At 36.2% G+C, this 21,678-nt stretch overlaps 1 protein-coding gene across 1 annotated transcript in view; it reads left to right on the forward strand.

Moving 5' to 3' along the window:
- Window positions 1–21,678, forward strand: part of BAIAP3 (BAI1 associated protein 3) — a 537,315-nt gene that overhangs the window by 435,851 nt on the left and 79,786 nt on the right. Inside the window, exons 23-24 of the mRNA XM_053695302.1 lie at window positions 10,428–10,523; window positions 18,341–18,556. Coding sequence (XP_053551277.1) covers window positions 10,428–10,523; window positions 18,341–18,556 — 312 coding nt within the window. The remainder of the gene's footprint in view (window positions 1–10,427; window positions 10,524–18,340; window positions 18,557–21,678) is intronic.

Consider the following 21,678-nt stretch of genomic DNA (forward strand, 5'->3'; position numbering starts at 1 on the left):
CCCTATTCTAAAACCACCCAAACCCCCCTTAAAAAAGCCTAACACTACCCACCTGAAGATCTCCCTACCTTGTCTTCACCACACCGGGCCGAACTCCTGATCCGATCCGGGCGATGTCTTCCTCCAAGCGGCAAAGAAGAATTCTTCCTCCGGCGACGTCTTCCTCCAAGCGGCAGCAAAGTCTTCATTCTTCCGGCGGCATCTTCAATCTTCTTTCTTCGCTCCGCCGCTGCGGAGCATCCATCCCGGCCGACTACTGAACTTGGAATGAGGTACCTTTAAATGACGTCATCCAAGATGGCGTCCGCCGAATTCCGATTGGCTGATAGGATTCTATCAGCCAATCGGAATTAAGTTAAAAAAATCTGATTGGCTGATTGAATCAGCCAATCAGATTCAAGTTCAATCCGATTGGCTGATCCAATCAGCCAATCAGATTGAGCTCGCATTCTATTGGCTGATCGGAACAGCCAATAGAATGCAAGCTCAATCTGATTGGCTGATTGGATCAGCCAATCGGATTGAACTTGAATCTGATTGGCTGATTCAATCAGCCAATCAGATTTTTTTAACTTAATTCCGATTGGCTGATAGAATCCTATCAGCCAATTGGAATTCGGCGGACGCCATCTTGGATGACGTCATTTAAAGGTACCTCATTCCAAGTTCAGTAGTCGGCCGGGATGGATGCTCCGCAGCGGCGGAGCGAAGAAAGAAGATTGAAGATGCCGCCGGAAGAATGAAGACTTTGCTGCCGCTTGGAGGAAGACGTCGCCGGAGGAAGAATTCTTCTTTGCCGCTTGGAGGAAGACATCGCCGGAGGAAGAATTCTTCTTTGCCGCTTGGAGGAAGACATCGCCCGGATCGGATCAGGAGTTCGGCCCGGTGTGGTGAAGACAAGGTAGGGAGATCTTCCAGTGGGTAGTGTTAGGCTTTTTTAAGGGGGATTTGGGTGGTTTTAGAATAGGGGTATGTGGGTGGTGGGTTGTAATGGGGGGGGTATTGTATTTGTATGCAAAAGAGCTGAATTCTTTGGGGCATGCCCCACAAAAGGCCCTTTTAAGGGCTGGTAAGGTAAAGAGCTTTGAAATTTGTTGAATTTAGAATAGGGCAGGGAATTTTTTTTATTTTGGGGGTTTATTATTTTATTAGGGGGCTTAGAATAGGTGTAATTAGCTTAAAAATCTTGTAATCTTTTTTTATTTTTTGTAATTTAGTGTTTGTTTTTTTTTGTAATTTAGTTTAGTTAATTTAATTGTATTTTTAGATAGATGTTTGTAGTTTATTTAATTTATTGATAGTGTAGGTGCATTTGTAACTTAGGTTAGGATTTATTTTACAGGTAATTGGGTAATTATTTTAACTAGGTAGATATTAAATAGTTAATAACTATTTAATAGCTATTATACCTAGTTAAAATAATTAACAATTTACCTGTAAAATAAATATTAACCCTAACATAGCTACAATGTAATTATTAATTATATTGTAGCTATCTTAGGGTTTATTTTATAGGTAAGTATTTAGATTTAAATAGGAATATTTTAGTTTATAAATGAATTAGATTAATTTAATATAAATTTAGTTAGGGGTGTTAGGGTTAGATAGAGTTAATATAGTTAATATAAATACTATAGTAACTATATTAACTATATTAACCCTAATATAATTAGGGTTAATATAGTTAATATATATAATGTAATACCTATATTAACTATAATATACTTAGGGTTAACATAGATAATATAGCTGGCGGCGGGGTAGGTAGATTAAATTAGGGGTTAATCATTTTAATAGAGATGGCGGCGGTGTAAGGGGCTTACATTAGGGGTTAATAATATTAATATAGCTGGCGGCGGTATAGGGGGATTAGATTAGGGGTTAATAATTTTTATATAGGTGGCGGCGGTGTAAGGGGTCAGATTAGGGGATAGATAAGGTAGATGACAGCGGTGTAAGGGGTTCTAATTAGGGGATAGATAAGGTAGATGGCGGCGGTTTTAGGGGCTCACAGTAGGGGGTTAGTTTATGTAGATGGCGGCGGGGTCCGGGAGCGGCGGTTTAGGGGTTAATAACTTTATTAGGGATTTCGGGGGGGGATCGCGGTTGACAGGTAGATAGACATTGCGCATGCGTTAGGTGTTAGGTTTATTTTAGCAGATCGCGGTTGACAGGGAGATAGACATTGCGCATGCGTTAGGTGTTAGGTTTATTTTAGCAGATCGCGGTTGACAGGGAGATAGACATTGCGCATGCGTTAGGTGTTAGGTTTATTTTAGCTGCCAGTTTAGGGAGTTACGGGGCTCCAATAGTCAGCGTAAGGCTTCTTACGGCTGCTTTTAGTGGCGAGGTGAAAATGGAGTTAGTTTTCTCCATTTTCGCCACGTAAGTCCTTACGCTGCATATTGGATACCAAACTGCGCGGGTTTGGTATACCTGCCTATGGCCCAAAAAACTACGGGCGACGGCAGAAATATACGCGCGTAACTTCTAGGTTACGCCGTATATAGGATACCAAACCCGCGCAAATATTGGCGTCGCCGGCTTTTGCGGGCGACGATTTTTATCGGATCGACCCCTTTGTTAGCACGTATGGATGTGCACACATAAGCAATGCCTTATATCTTGCTGAAACATAAGAATATATAGATTGACTATTATTTAGCTGATTGACTGAAGTAACTGATGATAATAATAATAATAATAATAATAATAATAATAATAATAAAAAGGATCTTACTTCATTTGTGCAGTTTACATTACTTATTGTCATGGCCCCACAAAGTTGCTAGGGTCCAAGAAAGCATATCTAGCTTGATGTTGTAATTCTCCAAGAGTAACATGAACTGGTTTACTAGACAGTGAAAGCCAGAGAGAAAATAAGTCAGTTTCTGCACATGCTCAGAAGATGCAGAATGCAAATTAGGTTTCAGCATGTCTGCTCCCTTATTTAGCTGTAGGCAGGACTAGCCTGATAATTTCTCATTTTGCAAGAAAGCAAGTAAGTTGTTTGCTGTTTTTTTAAACACAATCTGTTTCTTTGTATGTTTGACTAAAGGAGCACTGTTTCATATACCTTTAAAGACAAGCTTTCAAGAAGTTTCTCTCTTTCTCAGAGCTATAGAAGTGAGGACATTTTCAAAAGTTTATCTTTTAAAATAGATTGTTATTGTTAGTAAAATAAAATTGTCTTAAAACTTACAGCAATAATTTGGATATTTTGACAGAAAAGATCTCAGCTTTATTCCCACATTTTAAAAGAATACTAAATTCCAAATTAAACTAATGTGATTCATATAGAGCATGAAAAAAAAAAAACTTTCCAATTTACAAAATGTGCACATACATTTTATATGCACTGCTCCTACTGAGCATGTGCAAGAGTTCACAATATATACATATATGCGCTGCTCCTACTGAGCATGTGCAAGAGTTCACAGTATATACATATATGCGCTGCTCCTACTGAGCATGTGCAAGAGTTCACAGTATATACATATATGCGCTGCTCCTACTGAGCATGTGCAAGAGTTCACAGTATATACATATATGCGCTGCTCCTACTGAGCATGTGCAAGAGTTCACAGTATATACATATATGCGCTGCTCCTACTGAGCATGTGCAAGAGTTCACAGTATATACATATATGCGCTGCTCCTACTGAGCATGTGCAAGAGTTCACAGTATATACATATATATGCGCTGCTCCTACTGAGCATGTGCAAGAGTTCACAGTATATACATATATGCGCTGCTCCTACTGAGCATGTGCAAGAGTTCACAGTATATACATATATGCGCTGCTCCTACTGAGCATGTGCAAGAGTTCACAGTATATACATATATGCGCTGCTCCTACTGAGCATGTGCAAGAGTTCACAGTATATACATATATGCGCTGCTCCTACTGAGCATGTGCAAGAGTTCACAGTATATACATATATGCGCTGCTCCTACTGAGCATGTGCAAGAGTTCACAGTATATACATATATGCGCTGCTCCTACTGAGCATGTGCAAGAGTTCACAGTATATACATATATGCACTGCTCCTACTGAGCATGTGCAAGAGTTCACAGTATATACATATATGCGCATATTGGCCGAGGGTGTCACATGACACAGGGAGTAGGACAAATTGAATTACCTTTGAAATGTATTGCATTGTCTTTTTAGTTTGCATTTGTTGATTAAAGGGACACTTGAATCAAAATATACTTTTATGATTCAGAAAGAACATGCAGCTTTAAGACATTTTCCAATTTACTTCCATTATCAAATGTTGCACAGTCTTTTTATATTCACACTTTCTGAGGAAGAAGATCCTACTGAGCATGTGCACAAGCTTACAGGTTATATGTATACTAGTCTGTGATTGGCTGATGTCTGTCACATGATACAGTCGGCCAGAAAATAGGAGAAACTATAAATTTGACAGAAAAATGTACTGCTTTTGTGAAATTTAGAGTAGGTGTTATTGCATTGTATTTTTATGATACACTTGTTAATTATGCAATTCTACTGCATTGAGTGGTCCTTTAAGGAATTCTGCTGTGTTTAATTTTTTTCTTTCATGATTCAGATAGAGCTGATTATTCTATTATCTAATTTGTTTTGTTCTCTTGATATCCTATACTGAAAATGATACCTAGGTAGGCTCAGGAGCTGCTGATTGGTGGCTGCACAGATATGCCTATTGTGATTGGCTTACTGATATATTCAGCTTGCTCCCCGTAGTGCACTGCTGTTTCTTCAACAAGGGATACTAAGAGAATGAAGCTAATTAGATAATAGAAGTAAATTAGAAAGTTGTGTAAAATGTTATTCAATATCTGAATAGTGAAAGAAAATGTTGGGTTTCATGTCCCTTTAAGCATCTGGGATTCCTTAGCTGCTTCTAAGCACCTTTGCAAATTACTTTGGCAGTGAAGCAAAGACTTCTAAAATATGTCACAACCTGTCCCAAAATGATAGATCTATTGGGCAAAAGAAAAGTCTTCCACAAGTGTTTGAAACAACACTTCAAATCTATATGCTCAACGGGAAGTTTGATTCATGTTCAGAACCATCAAAATCTGATTAGGCCATTTGACAAATAAAAATACTGGAGTCTAATCACACATTGTCACTGCAGTAGAACTGGGACTATATTAAAGGGACATTAAAGTCAAAATGAAACCTTCATGATTTCGATAGATTATGCACTTTTAAACAAATTTCCAATTTGCTTCATTCTTTTGGTATCCTATGATGAAAAACATAAGTAGGTAGGCTCAGGAAGTGCAAAGCATTACTGGGAGCTAACTGCTGATTGATGGCTGCACATATATGCCTCTTGTCATTGGTTTACCCGATGTGTTCAGCTAGCTCCCAGTAATGCATTGCTGCTCCTTCAACAAAGGATGTTAAGAGAATTAAGCAAATTTGATAATGGAAGTTAATTGAAAATTTGATACAAGTTATTGTATGCTCTATCTGAATCATGAAAGAAAAATTTGGGGTTTCATGCACCTTTGACAATAGGAGAAGGGGAAAAAAATATAAAACAAAAAAAATAAAAACAAAAAAAGATAAATATGATTAAAGACCATTATCTTCCCAACTGGCCTTTTTCAAAGGTATATATGAGACATTTTATATTGCACATAATACAGTCCAGCTCCCATTAATAGATTGGTCAAAACCCTAACCAATCATAGATATTATAATATTAACATTTTTTTCCATTTTTTTTATTTGGAAGGATAGTTTTAAGTATTTGCAATTGAGTATACAGAAATAGATAAGATGGCTTTTGCATTTAAAAATTAAAAAAGGACATTTGCTCCACCTGCATGTTCAGCCCATGTCATTGGGTTGTAGTTTCAATAAACAAAAACAGAAACCTAAAGGAGCAATTCCCCATACAGTTAAAGGCATAGGAAACCCATATTTTTTTCTTTCATGATTCAGATAGAGCATGCAATTTTAAGAAACTTTCTAATTTACTCCTATTATAAATTTTCCTTCGTTCTCTTGGTATCTTTATTTAAATAGCAGGAATGTAAGCTTAGGAGCGGTCTCATTTTTGGTTCAGCACCTGGGTAGTGCAGATACACACACACATATATAGAGAAACAGAAACATATACAGATACACACACACACATTTACAGATACACACATATACAGAGACACACACATATACAGATACAATGTATACCTCACTTTACAGCGCTGCGCTAATACAGCACTTTGTGGAGCTGAAGTTCAACCTCCAAGGATTTTGAAACAGTGCTGTACTCATCGTGAGATTGTTAGAAAGGAACTGGCACCATTTTGTTATGCTTAGTTCACTCTGTTTACAGCATTACAGTGCAATCTGTGTCTCAGGGCTATAGTCTGGCACATTTTACTGCAGTAATTGTCACTATTTTACAGGTACAGTTTTTATTGAATACTAATTGAATACTGTGCTGTGCTAGTGTTAAACTAAACGTAGCACTATTGCACCCCTAATATATGTTAGTTCAAACATTGTTTCAAGTTTTGTAACACACTAGCAAGTAAAAAGAAAGGTAAAAACCATGATGTTTCACTTAAAGGCAGTTTTCACTTTACAGCGGGGCTCCGGTCCCTAACCCACTGTATGTGCAAGGTATACCTGTACACACACATATACAGAGACACACTCATATACAGATAAACACACATATACAGATATGCACACACATATACAGATACACACACACTTATACAGATACACACATATACAGATGCACATACAGATACACACATATACAGATACACACACATATATATAGAGATACACACACATATACAGATACACACACATATACAGATACACACACACACACATAAATAGAGATACACACACATATGCACACATATATAGATACACACACATATGCACACATATATAGATACACACACACACACACATAAACAGATACACACGCATATGCACACATATATAGATACACACACACATATATAGAGATACACACACATATGAAGATACACACACAAATACACACACACACACATATTTATAGAGATACACACACATATACAGATACACACACACTCATATATATATATACACACACATATACAGAAACGCACATATACAGAAAAACACACACACACATACAGATACACGCACACACATACAGATACACACACATATACAGAAACGCACACACATACAGATACACACATACAGATACACACATATACAGAAACACACACATACAGATACATACACACACATATACAGATACACACATATACAGATACACACACATTTATACAGGCACACACAAATCTACATATACAGATACACACACATATACAGATACACACATATACAGATACACACATATACAGAAACAAATATACAGAAAAACACACACACATACAGATACACACACACACATACAGATACACACACACGCACATACAGATACACACATATACAGAAACACACACACATATACAGATACACACACACATATACAGATACACATATACAGATACATACATAAACAGATACACACATATACAGACACACACACACTTATACAGGCACACACAAATCTAAATATACAGATACACACACATACAGATACACACACATATACATATATACACACACATACATACAGATACACACACACTTATACAGACACACACAAATATACATATACAGATGCACACAAATATACATATACAGATACACACACACATATACATACATAAACAGATACACACATATACAGACACACACACACTTATACAGGCACACACAAATCTAAATATACAGATACACACACATATATACAGATACACACACATACAGATACACACATATACAGAAACACATACAGATATACACACATATATACACACACACATACAGATACACACACACTTATACAGACACACACAAATATACATATACAGATACACACAAATATAAATATACAGATACACACACATATGCACACATATATAGACACACACACGCATAAACAGATACACACGCATATGCACACATATATAGAGATACACACACATATATACAGATACACACAAATATAAATATACAGATAAACACACACACATATGCACACATATATAGACACACACACGCATAAACAGATACACACGCATATGCACACATATATAGATACACACACACATATATAGAGATACACACACATATGAAGATACACACACAAATACACACACACACATATATAGAGATACACACACACATATTTATAGAGATACACACACATATACAGATACACACACACTCATATATATACACACACATATACAGAAATGCACATATACAGAAACGCACATATACAGAAACACACATATACAGAAAAACACACATACAGATACACACACATATACAGAAACGCACACACATACAGATACACACATACAGATGCACACATATACAGAAACACACACACACATCCAGATATACACACACATACAGATACATACACACACATATACAGATACACACATATACAGATACACACACATTTATACAGGCACACACAAATCTACATATACAGATACACACACACACACATATACAGATACACACATATACAGAAACAAATATACAGAAAAACACACACACACATACAGATACACACACGCACATACAGATACACACACACGCACATACAGATACACACATATACAGAAACACACACACACATACAGATACACACACACATATACATATACAGATACGCACACACACATATACAGATACACATATACAGATACATACATAAACAGATACACACATATACAGACACACACACACTTATACAGGCACACACAAATCTAAATATACAGATACACACACATATATACAGATACACACACATACAGATACACACATATACAGAAACACACACACATACAGATACACACATATACATATACACACACACACATACAGATACACACACACTTATACAGACACACACAAATATACATATACAGATACACACAAATATACATATACAGATGCACACACACACACATACAAATACACACACACAAATATACAGATACACACATATACAGAAACACACACACACACACATACAGATACACACATATACATATACAGATACACACACACACACACATATACAGATACACATATACAGATACATACATAAACAGATACACACATATACAGACACACACACACTTATACAGGCACACACAAATCTAAATATACAGATACACACACATATATACAGACACACACACATACAGTTACACACACACTTATACAGACACACACAAATATACATATACAGATACACACAAATATACATATACAGATGCACACACACACACATACAAATACACACACACAAATATACAGATACATACATATACAGAAACACACACACACACACATACAGATACACACATATACATATACAGATACACACACACACACACATATATACAGATACACATATACAGATACATACATAAACAGATACACACATATACAGACACACACACACTTATACAGGCACACACAAATCTAAATATACAGATACACACACATATATACAGACACACACACATACAGATACACACATATACAGAAACACATACAGATACACACACATATACATATACACACACACATACAGATACACACACACTTATACAGACACACACAAATATACAGATACACACAAATATACATATACAGATGCACACACACATACAGATACACACACACATATATACAGATACACACATATACAGAAACACACACACATACAGATACACACACACATATACACACATATACAGATACACACATATACAGAAACACACACACACATCCAGATACACACACACATATAAAGTACGCACACGAAATGACAGTTAATACCTAAAGCATTAAAAGAGAAAGCAATATTTTGCTGATGAGCAATTAGTAGTTATTCTTTATTCAAATGTGAACTTTAATAGCTTCTGATTTTCATTACATTTTACTTTTTTTTTTTACTTTTTAATGACAACCAATTTACAAAATACAGAGACAGAAGGATGTTACAAACGTTAAATGTTTTTGTAAATCAGACTAGTACATTATACTTGTCAGTTTTGGTGTTTGGTTAAATAAAAAATGGGGGGGGGGGGGGGTGGAGAAGTGAACTGCTCTTTATTAAAATGCCCTGGCCTATTTTTGGTCCCCGTCAGGCCCTGTTTGTAATCTAGTTATATCTTCTGTTTCGTCTAATAAAAGGCAAACTAAAATATTTAACATGTTTAAAACCTGCTCCTTGCAGTACACAGTATTAAGGTTCTATGATCATGGACTATGGTCGATACAGCAAATTATTTTCAATTTTGTAGGATATCTGCAAAGCAGCAATTCATTATTCTGAAGCAATTAAACGTAAAGTTGACAGAAGTCATCAAACAGCTGGACAGGCAGTTGTCACAGAGCAGGTAAGAAAAAAATATGCAATCAGTTATCTAACATATTTCACTATATGTTTTGTTATCATTTTTGTTTATTTATTTATTGCTCTGTTATCTTTCTACATTCTGTGCGATTATCTGTCACCTCTGTTATTGTATACATTTAATATTCCTTACAGGCTGTGCCCAGCTTTAAAGGGGATATTAAAGGGACACTAAATCCAAAATTGTTCTTCCATGATTCAGAAAGAACATGCAATTTTAAGCAACTTTCTAATTTACTCCTAATATCATTTTTTCTTCGTTCTTTTGCTATCTTTATTTAAAAAGCAGGAATGTAAAGCTTAGAAGCCGACCATTTTTTGGTTCAGAACCAGAGTTACGCTTGCTTATTGGTTGGCTGAATGTAGTCACCAATAAACAAGCGCCATCCAGGGTGCTGAACCTAAAATGGACCGGCTCCTAAACTTTGCATTCCTGCTTTTTAAATAAAGATAGCAAGAAAGAAAAGAAAAATTATAGAAATAAAATTAGAAAGTTGCTTAAAATTGCATTCTCTTTCTGAATCATGAAAGAAGTTATTTGTGTGTATTATCCCTTTTAAAGTCACTTTTTATGTTTATGCATCAGTAATTACTGCATTCCAAATAATCTGTATACAAACTAACACCTAGATTACGAATTTTGCGTTAGAGGCTGTGCGGTGCTAACGAGCAGTTTTGTCTCACCGCTCACTTACCTGCAGCGCTGGTATTACGAGTTTTCAGAAATCCGTCGTTAAAAGGCAAGAAGTGAGCATTGAGCAACATTTTGCTCATTACCGCACTCCAATACCAGCGCTGCTTAAGTCAGCGGTGAGCTGGTTGTATGTGCTTGTGCACGATTTCCCCATAGGAATCAACAGGGAGAGCCGGCTGAAACAAAGTCTAACACCTGCAAAAAAGCAGCGTAAAACTCCTTAACGCAGCCCCATTGATTCCTATGGGGAAATAAAAGTTATGTCTACACCTAACACCCTAACATGAAACCTGAGTCTAAACACCCCTAATCTTTCACTTATTGACCCTAATCTGCCGCCCCCGACATCGCCGACACCTGCATTATACTGATTAACCCCTAATCTGCCGCTCCGGACACGGCCGCCACCTACATTATATGTATTAACCGCTAATCTGCTGCCCCCAACATCGCCGACACCTACATACTATTTATTAACCCCTAATCTGCTGCCCCCAATGTCGCGGCAACCTACCTACACTTATTAACCCCTAATCTGCCGCCCCCAACGTCGCCGCCACTATAATAAACATATTAACCCCTAAACCGCCACACTCCCGCCTTGCAAACATTAGTTAAATATTATTAACCCCTAATCTGCCGTCCCTAACATCGCCGCCACCTACCTACATTTATTAACCCCTAATCTGCCGCCCCCAACGTTGCCGCCACTATATTAAAGTTATTAACCCCTAAACCTAAGTCTAACCCTAAACCTAACACCCCCTAATTTAAATATAATTTAAATAGATCTAAATAAATATTACTAGCATTAACTAAATTATTCCTATTTAAAAGTAAATACTTACCTGTAAAATAAACCCTAAGTTAGCTACAATATAACTATTAGTTACATTGTAGCTAGCTTAGGGTTTATTTTTATTTCACAGGCAAGTTTGTATTTATTTTAACTAGGTAGAATAGTTATTAAATAGTTATTAACTATTTAATAACTACCTAGCTAAAATAAATACAAATTTACCTGTAAAATAAAACCTAACCTAAGTTACACTAACACCTAACACTACACTATAATTAAATAAATTAACTAAATTAAATACAATTACCTAAATTAAATTAGTACAAAAAAGAACAAACACTACATTACAGAAAATAATAAACAAATTACAGAAATTTAAACTAATTACACCTAATCTAATAGCCCTATTAAAATAAAATAATTAAAAAAAAAACCTAGCCTACACTAAACTACCAATAGCCCTTAAAAGGGCCTTTTGCGGGGCATTGCCCCAAAGTGATCAGCTCTTTTACCTGTAAAAAAAAAATACAAACAACCCCCCCAACAGAAAAACCCACCACCCACACAACCAACCCCCCAAATAAAATACTATCTAAAAATGGGCATTTGTATGGGCATTGCCCTTAAAAGGGCAGTTAGCTCTTTTGCCACCCAAACCCTAATCTAATAAATAAAACCCACCCAATACACCCTTAAAAAAACCTAACACTAAACCCCTGAAGATCAACTTACCGGGAGATGTCTTCATCCAAGGGGGCAAAGTGGTCCTCCAGATGGGTAGAAGTCTTCATCCAGACGGCATCCTCTATCTTCATCCATCCCGCGCAGAGCGGCTCTATCTTCAAGACATCCGACGCGGAGAATCCTCATCTTTGGACGACTAAAACAGAATGAAGGTACCTTTAAGTGACGTCATCCAAGATGGCATCCCTTAGATTCCAATTGGCTGATAGAATGCGAGCTCAATCCTATTTGCTGATTGGATCATCAGCCAATAGGATTTTTTCTACATTAATTCCGATTGGCTGATAGAATTCAATGAGCCAATCGGAATCTAAGGGACGCCATCTTGGATGACGTCACTTAAAGGTACCTTCATTCTGTTTTAGTCGTCCGAAGAAGAGGATGCTCCGCGTCGGATGTCTTGAAGATGGAGCTGCTCCGCGACGGATGGATGAAGATAGAAGATGCCATCTGGATGAAGACTTCTGCCCGTCTGGAGGACCACTTCTTCCCGGCTTGGATGAAGACTTCTGCCCGTCTGGAGGACCACTTTGCCCGGCTTGGATGAAGACGTCTCCCGGTAAGCCGATCTCCAGGGGGTTAGTGTTAGGTTTTTTTAAGGGTGTATTGGGTGGGTTTTATTTTTTAGATTAGGGTTTGGGCGGCAAAAGAGCTAACTGCCCTTTTAAGGGCAATGCCCATCCAAATGCCCTTTTCAGGGCAATGGGGAGCTTAGGTATTTTTAGATAGTATTTTATTTGGGGGGTTGATTGTGTGGGTGGTGGGTTTTACTGTTGGGGGGGTTGTTTGTATTTTTATTTACAGGTAAAAGAGCTGATTACTTTGGGGCAATGCCCCGCAAAAGGCCCTTTTAAGGGCTATTGGTAGTTTAGTTTAGGCTAGGATTTTTTTTTATTTTGGGGGGGCTTTTTTATTTTACTAGGGCTATTAGATTAGGTGTAATTAGTTTAAATTTCTGTAATTTGTTTATTATTTTCTGTGATTTAGTGTTTTGGTTTTTTTGTACTTTAGCTACGTTAATTTAATTTAGGTAATTGTATTTAATTTAGTTAATTTATTTAATTGTAGTGTGAGGTTAGGTTAGGTTTTATTTTACAGGTACTTTTTTTTGTATTTATTTTAGCTAGGTAGTTATTAAATAGTTAATAACTATTTAATAACTATTCTACCTAGTTAAAATAAATACAAACTTGCATGTAAAATAAAAATAAACCCTAAACTAGCTACAATGTAACTATTAGTTATATTGTAGCTAGCTTAGGATTTCTTTTACAGGTAAGTATTTAGTTTTAAATAGGAATTATTTAGTTAATGATAGTAATTTTATTTAGATTTATTGTAATTATATTTAAGTTAGTGGGTGTTAGGTTTAGGGTTAGACTTAGGTTTAGGGGTTAATAACTTTAATATAGTGGTGGCGATGTTGGGGGCGGCAGATTAGGGGTTAATAATTGTAGGTAGGTGGCGGCAACATTGGGGGCGGCAGATTAGGGGTTCATAAGTATAATGTAGGTGGCGGCGGTGTCCGGAGCAGCAAATTAGGGGTTAAAATTACTTTTTTAGCACTTTAGTTATGAGTTTTATGTTACGGCGTTGTTCCATAAAACTCTTAACTACTGACTTTAAAATGCATTAGGACTCTTGACGGGGTAGGCTGTACCGCTCACATTTTGGCCTCCCAGGACAGTCTCGTAATACCGGCGTAATGGAAGTCCCATAGAAAAAATGCTTTACGAAGTTTACGTAAGTCGTTTTGCGGTAAGGCCAAAGAAGTGTGCGGTGACCCTAAACCTTCAAGACTTGTAATACCAGCGGGCATAAAAAAGCAGCGTTAGGACCTCTTAACGCTGCTTTTTTTACCCTAACGCACAACTCGTAATCTAGGCGTAAATGTTTTAATATGATTTGAAATGTCCTTTGGTTGACAGCATTTACATTGCTTTGCAGTTCAAAGGCAAATACTTTGAAAACCTTTTTGAATGTTGTATATGTTTTCTCCTTTGCAGTGGTCATTTAGGGGGAAATGTAACTGAGCACATTTACAAATAAAGCAATCACTGTGCAGCATGCAGGAAAACATTCCTGCAAATTACAGCAACACATTAATATCTCTGCCAGGGATGGCCAACTGGAAGCCTGAGGGATACATGCGGTCCTTGACGCTAATTTTTGTGGTCCTTCAGGAAAAACAGAACTCACAATGTGTGCCATTGTTTTTGTGGCCCTAAGAAAAAGCGTAACTAAAAATGTGTGCTTTGGGGTGACAACTCAGAAAACCCTCGGATGGGATTACAGCATATACAATATACCCTGCAACCTTGCCTAAATCTATTATATAATGATATCATTTTATTTGTTTGTTTATTAGGCATGCATTTATATACGGCCCTTAAAGGTCCACTAAAGTCAAAAGTAAAGTTTCATGATTGAGATAAAGAAAGCAATTTAAAAAACTTTCCAATACACTTCTGTTATCAAAACGTGCACATTATTTTTATGAACACAATTTCTGAGGCTCCAACTGAGCATGTGCAAAAGTGCACAGTATATACATATATGCATTTTGTGATTGGCTGATGGCTGTCACATGACAAATGGAGGAGGGAAAATTGGATTAACTTTGAAATTTGACAGAAAATATCCTAATGCTCATTTCAAATTCAAAGTAAGTGCTATTGTATTTAGTGGTTCTTTAAGGCTTCTAAACTATTGATATATGACCCCTATTTGCTAGGACGTTGGGGGTCACTGATCTATAATATACTTGCAAACAGAACACCATCCAGTTGTAACATAATAATTAGTAGTAACCAAAATAATAATAATAATTAAGGTTAATTAGACTGAAGTTTACTACAACTCCATTATCTTGATAAGATTGTTTTCTATCATGTCTCTTGACTCTCATTTCCCCCCGCTCATAAATCCATGCACAGACCTGAAAGACATTACAATAGAACTTGAATTATTAAAAAGAAAAGGTGTAATTATGTATAGTGAAACAGCTTTGCAATGTACTTTTATTATTCTGTCAACTTTTCAAGTAATATAAATGAGAATATTGTCCACACCTCTCAGAGAGGCTGGAGTGCATTCAATTGAATTTAGGACCCTGGCCCTGCTTCATGCTGCACATTGATTGCTTTAATGCACTGGAGCCAAATTATATCTGTCTCTAATTAACAACAGCAAAGGAGATAACATGAACACCACTCAAGAGATTTTCCAATTGGTATGCCCCTGGACAGTTGAACAATCCCATTTTTACTTACAGAATTAAAAGGATGTGATAGTCAGAATTAAATGTTCATTATTCTAATCGAGCATGCAATTTTAAACAACTTTCCAATTTGCATCTGTTATTAAATTGTATTTGTTCTCTTGGTATCCTTTGTTGAAAAGCATACCTAGGTGGGCTCCGAAATGTGCACATGTCCAGAGCACTATGAGAACAGTGTTTGCAACAGTGTTTTTAACAATGTTATACTTTTTTGAGCACAGAGGTCAGCAATGTTTTCGATAATGTATAACATTATTACAAATATTGTTGCTGACACCTCTGACATATAATGCTCAAGACAAGGGTGGTTCCTTGGTCTACCTAAGTATGCTCCTCAACAAAGTATTCCAACAGAATAAAGTAAAATTAGTTACAGAAGTAAATTAAAGGGTTGTTGAAAATTAGGGATAGACCTATATCGTTTTTTCAGGGCTGATACCGATACCTATTATTGGCCACCTTTCAGGCCGATAACCGATATCAGGGACCGATATTCTGTACTTTTAAAGTTTTGAAAAATCAACACAATTTCTACACAAATCTGGTATAAACTAAACATGCTTATTAAAATTTTAAACATTAAAAGTAAACAACTGGGAAAAATAAAGTGCTTGAAAATTAACTTATTAAATGGCTTCCCAAAACATAGAAAATGGCATAAATACCTTTAAAACTACACACTGATATAAAATTTAATTTAAGTCACTACTGGAAATCTAGATAGTACACAATTTCTTCAATACTCCCAGTTAAGTAGAACAACATTATAGTGCAGAAAGCATAACATTTCAGCATGTTCTTCTGTTTTTTCATGTATTTCTGCCACTTCGCTAAAAACACGCTCACTTGGTACACTTTATAGATAAGGGTTAAAAGTAAAGTAAAAAAATATATATACTGCCACTTGACAGGGAAAGAAATGACATGCTTTAATATCAGTGCTAGATTGATTTATTTGCTTTAATTTTTAATATGCTCATATATTCACTGGATTGCAAATACCTTCCCTGGTACTGAGGAGTGGATTATACGTTTCTTTGATATGTCACTTATGGGCAGTTTTATAAATGTATAACAGCATCACCTAATGGTCAGAGCATTGTTATCCACTGCTAGAGAATATTAATACTAGTCTCCTATACTGCATAGCTTTCTACTTAAGGTTTGTTGTTGTGGATATTTAATTGATGTGCCTGAACTATAATTTAATAAAAAATAAAAAAAATATGCCCATCAAAGGGGAAAATAAAATATTTAAATTTAAAAAATCCTCAAATATAGCAGCTTTAGTAAAATGTTTTGCAAATGTGTAAAATTTATCAAAATGTAACAAATAATGTTCTATATCTGACTGCAATTAGCAAGCAAATTGATTTTATGTATTGATGACCCCTATGAGCAAATCAAAAGTAATTTAGCTCTGTGTACTTCAGGGAAACTATGTAGCTTTAAGTGCCACTTATCAGATTTTCCATTTCACAAATAATATTTTTTTGTTTATGGAAGTGCATCTGCAGGCTGCCATTGGGGGTGTGGTAGTTGATAATTGAGCTCCCAGAAACAACTGGGCTTGGAGTCCGTTATCAGTGCTATTTATTATTAGATGCTATGCTATGTCCAGCTTATATGTGCTGTAGATGATTTGTGTGATGATTTGCATCACTTTTGCATCACGTAAAACTACATTGTTTCCCTGAAGTACACAGAGCTAAATTACTTTTGATTTGCTCCATATCGGCAATATCAGTAATATCGTCAAGTTTCTGGCCGATACCGATTATTTCAGAAATTCTGTATATCGGCCCTAATAATCGGCCACTCCGATAATCGGTCCACCCCTATTGAAAATCGCATGTTCTTTCTGTGTCATAAAAATTTTATTTTAATCTTTATCTCCCTTTAAAGTTTTAAATGCTTTTAAAATGTCTAATTTATATAGAGATGTTTTACAATGCATTTATTAATTTCTGATATATAAAAAGTAACTTTTCTGTCCTTTTAAAGGGATAGAAAGGTTAAAAAAAATACTGGTTAATGGACACTAAGAGCATATGTGCATATGCCGCTGAAAACCAGTATTAACATTTACTAGAAGCATGTTTGCTAAGTATATTGCAAAAATGCTATTTTTAAAATCATGTACCCAAACACATTTCAAATTTGATCTCTTTATCCTTTTAAGTCATTTGTATGCTTTTATATTGTGCAATAAGAATAAGAGGATTTGTATTTTCTTTATATTTGGTGATCTATTAAATTCTCACTGTATTTATGCTCTCTCAGCTCTGCATTATACTGAATAACGTTGAGCATGTGCGGAAGTTCATGGGTAATATTCTCAGAGATCTGGAATGGAAACCGCTTGAGCCTGCAGCAGATTCACCTTCTGGGGCTGATGGGAAACAGCAAGTGCAGAAAACTCTGAGCTCTCAGCTACAAAACATTGATATGGATATGCAAAGAGAGGCAAAGAATCTGATCTCACATCTAACAGAAAAGGTACCGGGGCTTGTTTTATTGTCTTATACAAAAAGGGGTATTTCTGATTGCGCCTTAGTGTTTCCTAAACAGGAAATACTTTGGGGCATATTTATCAAGCTCTGTTGATATCCCTTGTTTCCGGGTTGATCGACACCCCCTGCTAGCGGCCGATTGGCTGTAAATCTGCAGGGGGCGGCATTGTACCAGCAGTTCACAAGAACTGCTAGTGCAGTGATAAATGCCGACAGCGGACATTATATCAATCAATGTATCAATGTGTGGCGGACATTATAAGCTACTTCGTATCATGTCCGCTCGCACATTGATAAATATGCCCCTTTGTCTTAAAATGCTATGCTACTGTAAATGGATTAATGTATATATAATTGGACGTCTGAATTAAATATAAAATAGTACTATTTAATCTATTCATTAATCTGATTTCTAAAGAATAAATATAAAAAAGGAAGTTTTAGTAGTATATAAAAAGGTAAATGCAAACGTGTATTTTTAATAAGAAAATGTCCTCTTAATTTAGGAAGTATTATACGCTTAATCTTAGTAGTATATTAAAAAAAAGCAAATGCAAACGTTAATTTTATAATAAAGTAATTTTACTCTCAGTTAATATGAAATACAAGTTACAGTTAAATGAACCTTTAATTAATTGCAATTGATAACCTCTAAAAACATCCTATGACCACATAAATGGTAATTATTTGGTCTAAATGGCTAATGAAAATGAATGGTAAAACAGATCCGTTTTTAAAAAATCACTAAATAACTAAAATAACTAAAATACTTTCAGTGCGACATATCTAGTATAGAAAATACAATACTTTAACTAATTAAAAGTTAGTACACTTAAAGGGACAGTCAACACCAGAATTTTTGTTATTTAAAAAGATAGATAATCCCTTTATTACCCATTCCCCAGTTTTGCAAATCCAACACTGTTATATTAATACACTTTTTACTTCTGTGACTAACTTGTATCTAAGCATCTTCTGACAGCCCCTAATCACATGACTTTTAGTTATTATCTATTGACTTGCATTTTAGCCAATTAGTGCAGTATCTGCCACTAGCCACGGGCGTGATCACAATGCTATCTATATGGCCTACATGAGCTTGCTCTCCCCTGCTGTGAAAAGTAAATAAAATAGAGGCGGCCTTCAAGGGCTTAGAAATTATCATATGTGCCTTCCTTGGTTTGCTTTCAACTAGAATACCAAAGCAAAATTGTTGATAAAAGTAAATTGGAAAGTTGTTTAAAATGACATGCCCTATTTGAAAAATGAAAGTTTTTTTTGGACTTGACTGTCCCTTTAATGGAGTCAGCAAGAAAATATACGCCTAGATTACGAGTTCTGCGTTAGCCTTAAAAAGCAGCGTTAAGGGGTCCTAACGCTGCTTTTTACCTAACGCTGGTATTACAAGTCAGGCAGGAAAGGGTCTACCGCTCACTTTTCTTCCGCGACTCGAGGCTACCGTAAATCCCCTTACGTCAATTGCGTATCCTATCTTTTCTATGGGATTTGCCTAACGCTGGTATTATGAGTCTTGGAAGAAGTGAGCGGTAGATCCTCTACCGCCAAGACTCCAACCGCAAAAAAAAGTCAGTAGTTAAGAGTTTTATGGGCTAATGCCGGAACATAAAGCTCTTAACTACAGTGCTAAAAGTACACTAACACCCATAAACTACCTATGAACCCCTAAACCGAGGCCCCCCCACATCGCAAACCCTATAATAAAAAATGTTAACCCCTAATCTTCCGACCGGACATCGCCGCCACCTACATTATCCCTATGAACCCCTAATCTGCTGTCCCTAACATTGCCAACACTTATATTATATTTAATAACCCCTAATCTGCCCCCCCCAATGTCGCAAGGTCAATTCTATTGGCTGATCCAATCAGCCAATCGAATTGAACTTCAACCCGATTGGCTGATTACATCAGCCAATCAGATTTTTCCTACCTTAATTCCGATTGGCTGATAGAATCCTATCAGCCAATCGGAATTCGAGGGACGCCATCTTGGATGACGTCATTTAAAGGAACCTTCATTCGGACTTAGGACATCGGAAGAAGAGGATGGCTCCGCGTCGGCTGGATTCAAGATGGCTCCACTCCGGTTGATTGAAGATAGAAGATGTCGCTTGGATGAAGACATCTGCCGCTTGGAGGACCTCTTCTGCCCCAATCGGATCAAGACTTCTGCCACTCCGGATGTCCACTTCTGGACCATCGGTGGTCGGCTGGCTGAAGACGGCTCAAGGTAGGGTGATCTTCAGGGGGGTAGTGTTAGGTTTTTTTAAGGGGGGATCGGGTGGGTTTAGAGTAGGGGTGTGTGGGTGGTGGGTTGTAATATTGGGGGGGATTGTATTTTTTTTTACAGGTAAAAGAGCTGATTACTTTGGGGCAATGCCCCGCAAAAAGCCCTTTTAAGGGCTGGTAAAAGAGCTGATTACTTTGTAATTTAGTATAGGGTAGGGCATTTTATTATTTTGGGGAGCTTTTTTATTTTATTAGGGGGTTTAGATTAGGTGTAATTAGATTAAAATTCTCGTAATATTTTTTTGTTTTTTGTAATTTAGTGTTTGGTTTTTTTGTACTATAGTTTAGTTTATTAAATTGTATTTTAGTTTAGATAATTGTAGTTAATTTATTTAATTAATTTATTGATAGTGTAGTGTTAGGTGTATTTGTAACTTAGGTTAGGATTTATTTTACAGGTAATTTTGTAATTATTTTAACTAGGTAGCTATTAAATAGTTATTAACTATTTAATAGCTATTGTACCTAGTTAAAATAAATACAAAGTTGCCTGTAAAATAAATATAAATCCTAAAATAGCTACAATGTAACTATTAGTTATATTGTAGCTATTTTAGGGTTTATTTTATAGGTAAGTATTTAGTTTTAAATAGTATTCATTTATTTAATGATAGTAATTTTAGTTCATTTTATTTAAATTATATTATATTTATTATAGTGTTTGTGAGGCGGGAGTGCGGCGGTTTAGGGGTTAATACATTTATTATAGTGGCGGTGATGTCCGGTCGGTAGATTAGGGGTTAATAAGTGTAGGTAGGTGGTGGCGACGTTGGGGGGGGACAGATTAGGGGTTAATAA

Source organism: Bombina bombina, chromosome 11, assembly GCF_027579735.1.
Source record: "Bombina bombina isolate aBomBom1 chromosome 11, aBomBom1.pri, whole genome shotgun sequence".
NCBI lineage: Eukaryota > Metazoa > Chordata > Amphibia > Anura > Bombinatoridae > Bombina > Bombina bombina.